General features: G+C 37.2%; 1 protein-coding gene across 3 annotated transcripts in view; it reads right to left on the minus strand.

Moving 5' to 3' along the window:
- heph (polypyrimidine tract-binding protein 1 heph) overlaps nucleotides 1–4,407 on the minus strand; it is a 117,597-nt gene extending 113,190 nt beyond the window's left edge. For all 3 annotated transcript variants that reach the window (XM_089237435.1, XM_089237437.1, XM_089237434.1), the window contains exon 1: nucleotides 4,279–4,407. In XM_089237435.1, coding sequence (XP_089093561.1) covers nucleotides 4,279–4,289 — 11 coding nt within the window. In that variant the 5' untranslated portion in view covers nucleotides 4,290–4,407. The remainder of the gene's footprint in view (nucleotides 1–4,278) is intronic.
- Between the last annotated feature and the right edge of the window lie 7,145 nt (nucleotides 4,408–11,552).

Consider the following 11,552-nt stretch of genomic DNA (forward strand, 5'->3'; position numbering starts at 1 on the left):
AGTCTTTGACATTAAAAACCTATGCTATGCTACACATCTGCTTCTACTTTTAATAGAAATGAAGCATCAAACCTCTCTTGTACAGCAATTTTAATTTATTTTATTTATTTATTCACATAATTCTGACTTCAAAATAACAAAGTTGCATTGCTGTAACATTTTCATTAATATTTTGCTTGATTCAATATTTCTCTTGATTAAGAATTCTACTAAATTTCATATCTTATCTGTTAGAATTGCGCAAGCCAAAAACACTATTGAAACGCAAATTAGGGTTGTTATCACTGTTTTTGAATTTACCAAAATGTACGTTTTGGAATTTTTCCATTCATATTTTCCAAACAGACAAATTTTTGATTTTTACCTTTTGTTCTAATCCTTTAAAAACATTTGAAGATATTTTCTCCCATTGGCCGCTTTTTATATTATTTCCCAAACTGGTTTGAAGAGGAATCACTCGACTTCGGCATGGTCAAAATATTATCCACAAGTGTTGTACTTTATTTTTGGTTAATCACCATCATTGGGTATCTTTTCGTTGATATATTTTCAGAGTTTGTTTTCAATCTAGATCTGGTAGCATTTCTTTTGCTTCTACTGCAGGTCAAACTATTGCATGCCGATACTGAGTTGACCTCTGACATTGATGTGCAAAGGAAGGGTTCATTTTCCAAGGAGGGGAAATGGGGGGGGGGGAGAACTGACTAAAATAACGCAAAAAACGCGAACAGAAAATACCCACCTCCCTTTTTCCCTGTGACCTCTTCACCAAAAGAAGATAAATGGAATTGGCCATCATGACGTTTCATGAAGTAGCCAGAGGCCAACTCAGCGTGAGTATACAACACACAGTTGATCCACTTGTGATCCATATACGTGTATACACGCAGATGATGTCATTATTCTGCATAACTTTAACCTACTTGATGCCTGGGGCTACCCGGCATGCATCGGGGAAGTGCTGAGAGGACCCCCTAACAATTATATCTAGTTACAGTTTTTGAGAGTAAGTATGCAAATTGGAAAGGAGGTATTTCAGAAGGGGGGCATGGAAAAATCACTTTGCCCAGGGGACCCCATCAGAAGCATACATAGGATTGAGAGCTTTCGTGGGGGGGGGGGGAGGAGACAAAGAATCTTTCTAGAGTAATTTTGAGGTAGTACTTAATTTTCAAAAACAGTATTAAAAATTTGGTAATTATAAATTGATATTGATTTTTGGTAACATAAAAGTATTTTCTTTCGATATTTTAATTCTTTGAACAAAAATATTTTTTAATTACCATATGAAGGATACAGGACCCTTACTTGCGAAAGCCTCTGGAGCCACTGATACTGTTAAGGAAGCTCTGGTCTTACTTTATGGAAAATTTTGGGACATCTCTTTCCAAAAACTTGGCATTAACATGCTCTAGTTTGCAATATTATTAGTTTTTCTAGATTTGAGATTTCAATATTGTTGCTGTGGAAATAACATACATGCGTATCTCATCTTGCGTCAAAAAGAAATTTCAAGATGCTTTCATTTTCAATATGATCTTATGAGAATTTTCTACCCAATGGTTGATACTGTGAGAAAAAAATTATACATTAATAAAAAAAGTATAATATGATAACTTTTTGGGGAGCCCTTTTTCTCCTGATGGCTCTAATCACGTTCTTATTTTGCTTAATGGTTAATCCAGCCCTGCTTGCAATGATGAAGAGATTAAAGGGCAAAATTTGTGCCTCCTCGGAGTCGGCATCCACAGCAATCAGACCTGCATGTTCCATGCTTGTTAATGCCCTGGGTGTGAGAATATGAAGCAAAGTTCACTGGAAGGAACAGTTCCAGTACAAAGGTAACCCTCTGTCTGATGCAACTGATCCAAAGCACAGCCTTCACATTTTCTCGCCTTTCCTAGATGGCGCTGGTGCTATTGAGTAGTCATCTCTTATTTACTTTGCTTTGCATGCGTAAGTCAGTTCAATAGTACTACTGAACCACAAATGCACCTTGTCCATATTCCTCCGCAGAACTTCTAACAAATTGATACATGTTGGAATGTGTGTATGCAGGGCCAGATTAACCATTAAGCAAAATAAGCACATGCTTAGGGTGTCAGGAGAAAAGCACACAAAAAATTATCAAGTAGTACTTTTTTTTTTAATTTAAATTTTTTACCCCAAGCATCCGGTAGAAAATCCTAAAACTTTGAGCACTTGATTGTAGAAATGAATATCTTTATCGAAAGATTGACCAGGGCTGCAAGTTAATGAGGGCATGGAGAAAAAGGGGGGTTGGTGCGCAGTATCTGGAACAAGGTGGTTACAGATTTTACTACTTTTTCGTTAAAAATTGTGGGGAAGGGACGCCAAAATGGATACAGAAAAATTCCAAGTAACAAGGTAAATTTTAGTTTCTACTTGCGGCTCAGAGAGTGACACAAATGCAGAGAAACTAAGTTAATTGTGAACAAGAACTTGAGTCAATGCTCAGTATTTGGATTGAAATTTTGCTTAATTCTATAAAGTACCGTAAGCCCAGAGCTATCTCAATAACATCATAGGCCACCTGGTAAAACAAATTTTTCTGAGCCGCCCCCCTCCCCCTGTGCCCCCACATAGATATAAATACCTAGCTTACCTTACTTAATACGCATACTTACTCATTCCAAAACTTTAACCAGATCAACCTCCCAGGCAATCGATGTTCCCAAGCTGTGGGAGAGATCCTTGAGTGAAATTATTTTTCTAAATCGCACCCTCTTCCCCTTAAAAATAATTGCTTACCAATGTACACACCTATTCGTGAAAATTGTAAACCGATCTAATTGTCATGAGGTCCTGGGTCATGCGTTAAGGTCAAAAGTAAAGGGGGGCACCAAAATCACTTGTGCTTCGAGCCTTCATGTGGGTTAATCCGGCCCTGTGTGTATGTGTGGCGAACCTGATGTGAAGTTTGTTCCTGTGTAATGCTTGTTGTGTGTAGTGCTACCATATACGTGCCATCAATTTTTCCAACTACGAGTGAAGTGTAATGATTGAATAATTGCATTGTTGTAGGTCTGTTGCTCTCTGTGGCGAGAAAAGTTAGTTCACACAAAACTTTACAGAATGTAGTTGGTGAACGAAGTGATCTGCTAAGCTCACCATGTATGAAACTTACCATCGCCATAGTGGTGGTCGGCCGAAGTAGGTTGTCTGCAGTTCCTAACTTCGAGGCGCAAATATGACCCGATCTCTCATTAAAAAGTCTCGCCACAGAGTTACAGGCCACAACAATACAACTACTCAATCATTACACTTCACTCAATTAGAAAAATTGATAGATGGAAGCACTACATAAAAAGCTTCACATCAGGTTCTCTACACATACACACTTGTACCAATTCGTTAGAAGTTTCAGAGAAATATAGAAGAGGTGCACGAGTGGTTCAATAGGCTTATTACACAACATTTTGAAATTCGAGTATTCCAACTCCCCAGTGAATAGGTTGGGACTGCGAGACACATGCACATGTATCTCTCATTCATCGACAGGAACGATTTTCACGAGGTTCTCAATTATTCCCTTCTGCAGTCGCATTTGATCGCTGCCATTTTTACACCTTGCCCAACCACATTAAAATCTTCTATTAATGACGTTAGGTGTATAAATGAACATTCAGCGTTTATCACATTTTTTGAATGCTCACCCATCAAGCACATTGAGCCCGAATTCAGCTATCAACACGTTGCGCCTCACCGAACGTTAAGAGAACCACTGTTACATATCCTCGGCCAACTCAGGGCAATTATACATTATTTCATCACACTCAACTATCATACATATTTTTGATGGGGGCATAAAAATTCCAGCCAAAATTTGTGGAAAATTTCATACGGGAGATCAATTAAAATTGAAATGAAGTGTGCTCAAATTTAAAAACTTATCACAACAATGTGAAAATTGAGTTCAAACCCTGGACAATGAACGATGGGCTCGGACCAGACTGTACTCGGACCCATGACTCAAGGGTCGTTAACAATATCAAAATTCAAAAATATCCAACAATCAACAACAATTCACGACTAACAATACAATAAATGCAATCCGAGTCACAAATTAAATTCTCCCAGAGTGCCATCTGTTGTGAAAACGCTGGAAACAAAACGTGCTTTTCCCGCCATGAGCTTCCGCAAACAAGTGGTTTATCAAAGTAAATAAAACCCGGAGGAAACAAAATGTCGGGAAACAAAAGGGAAACAAAATATTCAAGTATCACGGAATTCGAAACATTGAAATTGAATTCTTACCCGTTCATCATCTCTCAGAAATAAAAAAACTATATAAAAAGTTTTGTTTATAAGTTTCTAAGGCCAAGAAAAAAAAACAAGCCCTTTGTTTCCAATATGGCGCGCTACACTATGAAACACTTTTTTTTTATGCAGGACAGACGACAGTCACAGATACAAACACGGCCCCACTGAATTTGTCCAACGAAAAAAAAAATTATTCAAAAAAAAATTAAATCATAAAAAAAAAAATTTCTAATCACTCATCGAAAATCATCAATCGTAATATTTCAAGCTCTCAACGCAGGTAAACGTTTAACTTTAAAAAAAAAAATTGCTCAACAGGTATGAAGATCGTTGCCAGATATGGCTGTCTAATCTGATGATGAACAAAAAAATATTTCAAAAACAATAATAATAAACTTCACCTTGAAAAACATTTATTAAAATTATTGAAACAATAGAAATAATTGATGGAATTAATCATTTACTGTAACATTAATGATAGTTCACTTTTTTTTCATCCTTAATTACTGTTGACAACTATGCTGACCATATTTCACTGCTGATTATTGCTTGTGTTATGTTCCATATTGATGAAAATGGCAGTTTTCATGGGTTTCATTTTATATTACTTTGATAAAATATAAAGGCGCGTATACACTAACGTGCGTATCATGCAATGAAAGCATTCGCAATTGGTTGTTCAGTAATGTGTACGGTGTTGTGACCGATTCTTGGGCTGTTTTCACTGGACCCACTTGGAATCGGTTTTTTCAACGAACACAAAGGAAAGAAAGGAACACAAAGAGAATTACAGCGGATTAGAACCGCTGCAGGGGGGTCGTGCGTTCCAAAATCAGCTCGCTAGTGTATACGCGCCTTAAGCAGTCCCGTCTTACCACATGGGACCACCCAGGCACGGCCCGGGGGCCTCAAGAGAAGAGGGGCCTCAGAAAAATGAGTAGTTGAATTTTTCGATAATTCAACAGATAGGGCTTCAGTGAAGTCGTTGGCCCGGGGGCCCATAATGCTCTCGAGACGGCCCTGGCCTTAAGGTAATATTTCAAATGGACAGCTTTTTCTCAACCCAATGTATCAAGGAACTTGATACTTTCAGGATATTATGCTGATGTGACCTCGAGAAGAAAGGTCATCTTGTCTTTACCGGTACTCAAACCTCTTGGAAGGAAAACGAGGTCGTGTCTCCGGTGGTGTAGATGGTAGCATGCCTGTCCGGTATGCGTAAGGGCCAAAGTTGGTTAGAGAGTAACTCTTCAATCAGCTTTACTGTGGGCTTCAGTAATTTTGCCGCCCTTCTCCCATTCTAGTCTAATTTTCTTGACTACTCTTTTCGCCACCAGGCGCGGATCCAGAGTGATGTGTTGGGGGGGGGCGGATTTTTTTTGAAATAAGCGTGTCGATTAATGAGGCCCAAACTAGTGTCCGCAGACGCTAAACATACTCAAAATATAAAAATTATATGTATTTAAAAAAAGATTAAAATTTTAAATTAATAAAAATGGAAATTAATTGAAATTTAAATTAATTAAGATTTATACAAGATATACAGTTGATTGGATGTTGTGAAGATATTTACTATTTTAGATGTTAATTTTTTAAGGAAGGAAAAAACTCATCGCTGCCTCTACCGGGAGTCGAACCCGGGTCCCTCGATTGCCGGACGAGTGCTCTGACCACTAAGCTACAGAGGAGATAGAGTTTTTCCTTCGCTAGAGCGTATATATGCCGAACAGAACCGTGCAATGGACGGTGAAACCGATCAGCTAATAGCTCATGGACGACGAGCCACCAGATGGCTATATATATGACATGAATGTCGCTCTCCACTTGTTAATACAAGATATACAGTTGACTGGATGTTGTGAAGGTATTTTTTTTCCTTCCTTAAAAAATTAACATCTAAAATAGTAAATATCTTCACAACATCCAGTCAACTGTATATCTTGTATTAACAAGTGGAGAGCGACATTCATGTCATAAATTAAGATTTAAATTAATGAAAAATTTAAATTGATTAAAAATTGAAGTTAATTAAAAATTAAAACCAAATTTATATTTATAAAAATTATATTTTTTCAATAAAACCCATACTGATTTAAAAAATTGGTTTCCAACAACCAATGTTACAATTAATGAATTAGCTGTTTTTGACAATAAATTTGGACATTTGTGCCCACCACCTTTGCAAAAAAATACCGTACGAAAAAAAATTTGAGAGGACCACTGACATATATGTAATAATATGTGTGTGACTTATATTTATATAAATGTTGTAATACTGATGCACATTACAAACTGAAAAAAAAAATTATTAACAGTATCAAGTACGATTGTAAAATTCGATGAAAACTTAGCAGATGAAAAGAAAGCAGAATATCGAAAGCATATGAAGAATTATTATTTTAAAATGTTCTTAGAACCCTACTTTCTTCTCCTTTGATTGATAAAAATTATGGCTCACAATTAACCGGACAAACAAAACACAAGTAAAAATACATACACATGTGCTATATATGATACATACAACTATATCGATGAATGCTTTTTTTCCAGGTTTTCATGTCAAAGTAGGCGGATACTGTCCTCATTAATTTAATTTTTTGATCTTTGTGAAAGTGTTAAATGTTTCTTTTCGCGACGTTTTGATAACACTTAGGAAAAATAATACAAAATAAAGTAAGGATCTCGGTCAACCAGAAGAAATGCATTCTGAGCTACCTAGAGAAAACAAACCTCGTTTAATAGAGATGATCCTTGAAAATTTGAAGAAAAAGAAGTATTCCTAAGTCCCGGCAAAATCGAAGCAGTTATCAATTAAGTTGGCTAAGCCTCCTAGATGACACTAGATATATGTAGGAGTGTTTGGTACCGCGCAAACACAATGAAAGTCCTTTACCCGTAACGGGTCGCACTGCACTTGCGAAAAATGTATGCTGCCGCTCAAACTTGAAATGATCACATGGTATCAATGGTATCAGAAGAAAAAATAATATTTTCTCCTGTAGCAAACAATGTTTTGTATAGGAATTCAATAAGTATAATAAAAATTGAGCACGATCAAGGAATAAAGAAATACTTTTTCGCAGTTGATTTATATGTTCATTTAACTCATATAATCTACGCGAATAAAAGATGTTTATCATATACGGCATTTTTAATGAATCAAGATTTGTGGTACAAAAGCAAACATAAAGCTGAAACAATTTGAACGTGTTTTCATAAAGCAGTAAGGATCCTAAAACTCAGAAGTTACGTGGTTCAAATCAGCCAATTCAATCGGTTTCCCCAGTCCAGATATTTAAAAATTATCTAGAATCTATGACTCGAATTTACCGGTACGCTGATCGACCTCGCTGTTTTCTGACATTTCAGCTAAAAAATGCCGGGGAATACGGTATATTTCATTACGTTATGGCTGGATACGATCTGTTCAATAGAAATAATTGACATTTTCATACGTATTTATTTTCATTACTTTTCCTATTCAAATGGAAAGTTTTCACACATGCATCTAGTAGGCGCATTGCACCTGATCTTTCAACTTTTATACTCCGCTCGATTAAAGGTTAAAAATGAGTCGGCTCGTAATAGTAAAACCCATGTTATGTTTATTTCAATTTATGGATGAAAATATTATTTTTATCTACTCTGTTGTAATCACCGTAACTCGTCACTGAAAACATTACCTTTTACCTTCATTCCACAGAAATGCGCGCATGCCGTATCATATCGGTATGCTTGTTTAAATTGAATATTATTTTAACATGACTTTTCCCCTCTCTCATTGGTCCACGTCTGCCCCCCCCCCTGCAGAACCCGGGAGGCCACTGTCTTTTTTAGGGCCACAATTAGGGGGAGCAGCAGGTAGGGCTAGTGCCACGGGCGCTGTACCAGAGGGACGCACAAACTTCACCCTGTACACACTCCTTAAACATTACAAGGGGGCACCAAATTGTGTGCTTGCCCGTTTGACAACGAATCTACTTGCGACCTTTCTTCTTCATCCGCTCTCTTCTTTTCCTTCGCCCCTGTCTTCTCTCACCTTAACCATCCCCCCCCTCCTCCAAGGTGGGGAGGGTCTCTTGGCAACGCCCCTAGAAGACGCGACGCACACTTTAAGGAAGCACTGTTTTAGACAATTAATTTGTCTGTCTGCGAACGATTTTAGAAATCCAAAGAAAATTTTATGACAAACCAATTTTACATCCTCTTTTAAAATTAAAAAAAAAACCCACTGCAGTACTACAAACACTAAGCCTTTATTCATCGATGACACGTCTGTATTTCCGAAAGTAATGGCTTCAACTTCCCCATTTACCCCTTATAATTTTCAAACGAAATGATAAGGTCTGGAAAATTCATTAAAAATTTCCACATGATTTATGTAAACTAGCTATAATACCCGGCGCTGCCCGGGTTTTCTTCGATTAGGCTTTTTGGATCATGCGATATCTCCCTGTTGCTTTGAGGGACATGCTAACCGTGTCTAAGTTTACCAATATGGCGACTTCCACCGCGACTCATGAAAGAAACAAATCTAGATTTAAAGAAACGTAGAAATGAATATATATTTTTTCGTTTGTTAAGGGCGCTAAGTATTTCGATTCCCCCCCCCCCACTTTTGAACTTCAAGTTATCCATCTCTGCCTATTTCAGCTTCCAAAAATGCTTAATTAAAGCTGTGGAATTTCTTCGATGTACTTTACGTACCCATAATTCATTTTAAATCAACCTAAACTATATGAGTTTATGCAGTTGAATATTAAAAGATAATACAGGCACATTTTCATTTTCGAGCTTGAGAAGAAAGAAATTAAAAGGTGAAATCAATGTTATTTTGTATGAATATCCAACTCAAAAGTAGGTCCGGGCAATTACTTTATATTTAAATGTCTGGGCTTCGTATCTCTAAGCGAACTCAATATTTCGAAAATCTAGAATTCAATAAAATTTTTAAAATTAATGATGTGGTGGAAAACCCCACCAAATTTCCGCATTTCTACAGTAAAATCGGCAATTTTAACACTGATTTCTATGGGGATCATCCTTTGCCTGACCCTCAAAGTGATGCTGATAATGATTACAGCATCCATACAGAAAGTCTCATTACTGGGAGGATTGAAAAAGTGGCAAACCATTATAAAGGCATAAACTATTATACATATGGTAACAGGATTAGAGAAGTGACAAACCATTCTAAAGGCATATACACGTCTGAAACGCATTGCTAGGGAACCACGGTAACCAAAGTAAACGTTCCGAAAGTGATTTTTGAGGCCCAAAAAAACCATTGTTGCCCTACGGTTTTTTGCCTATTTGGGGCATTTGCCCTGCTCTGGCGACCCATTTGGTATATAAGCAAAATTTGACGACGATCGATCTAAAATTGTAGATTTGTAAATTATCGAGAGTAAGCATGTAAAACTCAATTTACATGCCTAATGCCCATACTACTGCAGTAGACTCTCGATAATCCGGCCCGTCGAGTAATCCAACGTTTTTAGGACGACTTTCTCCGAGCTCTATAGAAGAGAAAAAATATCACTGCCTGTCTATGCGCAGAAGTTCATATTACAGCGGCTGAAGTTGGTCTACTGTGATTCCCAACTTAGAGACGCAAATGCGAGACGATCTCCCCGTTAAAAAGTCTCGCCACAGAGAGCAACAGACCTACACAACGTACTAATTATTAAATCATTACACTTCACTCCAAGTGGAAAAAAATGATGTCAGATGATAGCAATACACATACCAAGCATAACACTGAAACAAACTTCACGTTAGGTTCGCAACCCGTGCAGGCACGTTCCGACGTGTACCAATTCGTTAGAATTCCGTAGAGGAATGTGAACGAGGTGTATGTACGGTTAAGTAGTAGTAGTAGTAATCCAGCACATTTGGTCTGACATGCGCCAGATTGGCGAGAGTCTACTGTACTATTGTAGTAATTCATATCTCTATTAGTTCCAAAAATATTTATCTCGATCTGCGTTTTATTTATTTATTTATTTTTTGCTGCCATTTATTGTTATTTTTCTTCAACTTTTTTTTTGCACCACCCAGATTTTAAACCCGCAGACCCTGCCAATGAAAAACATCTCGCTGGGTTTTAAATGAACACTCTCATAAAGGGGGGGAAAAAAACTTGATTTTGGAACCACCTTAGCATCAGTTCGTAATTACTAATCACGAACTAAGCAAAATTTAAGAACAAAAAACTGCATAGTGAAATTTTACTTGTACAATTTAAAAGAATAAATTTCTCTTTCAATTTTGTGCAAACTAGGGTTGTCAAAATCCTATTCAAATGGGTTTTTTTTTCCCGCCAAAGATAAGTTCAAAAAGCTTACTTTCATGCAAAATGGAATGATTTGGATTTTTAAATATAATTTATTATAATTATCACACACACAAGTGTTCCATATGAAATTTACGATTTTTTTTTGGTCTGAAAAGATTCTTTTTACGGTTAAATTTAATTCCCACAGAGCATCCGCGCGATACTGCTTTATCAATTTTATACAGTGGATTACCCGCTTATAACGTTTATCAGGGCCGAAACTGGGGGAGGTAGGCAAGTCTGGTGCCCAGGGTATTGGACGAGAAGGGGGCGCAAATTTCACCCTTTTACCTCCCCTTCAACGTTATAGCAGGGCACCAAAATGCACACGTAGCATGTAGCTGTGCTCCCCTGCTCTTTAGAACTTTTCCTCACTTAGTACGACGCATTTTCATGGTCTTATCCTTCACAAATACTCATTAATATTTTCCGTTTAAATCGTTTTTTCGCTTACAATTTTTTTAAAAAAACGTTATAAGCGGGATCCACTATACTCATTTATTCGTACCTGAAAGATTTCAAATGATAAAGGCTTTATATCATTGGATAGGACCGAAGCCTATATTTTCATAGATATTATAGAGGCTATGTTCAAACGCCTACCTTCTGCAGCAGAGCTCCTCAGCTAGGATTTTTTTTGGGGTCTTTGGTCAGATTTGGTCGCGGGCCCCACTACAGTGAATTTATAGAGTGAAAAAGCAAAAAAATGACGAGAGAGAGTCGTCCTGAGCCCTGTTAGTGTCACCCTATGGAAGCCATGTCAATGTGCCAATATCAGTAAATCCGCAAACGAATGCAACTTCATTCCCTGGGAAAATCCTCAGGTGTGCTACTAAAGTTGTATAAATTATTTTCTTCACAACAACACAACACACACAACCCAATTATTTCAAAACGTTAAAATTTTCACTTACCGAAAATAGCTTTTTCT

The sequence above is a fragment of the Pholcus phalangioides genome, unplaced genomic scaffold (genome assembly GCF_987345545.1).
Source record: "Pholcus phalangioides strain wild (caught in Gottingen) unplaced genomic scaffold, Ppha-v1.0 ptg000010l_1, whole genome shotgun sequence".
Taxonomy (NCBI): domain Eukaryota; kingdom Metazoa; phylum Arthropoda; class Arachnida; order Araneae; family Pholcidae; genus Pholcus; species Pholcus phalangioides.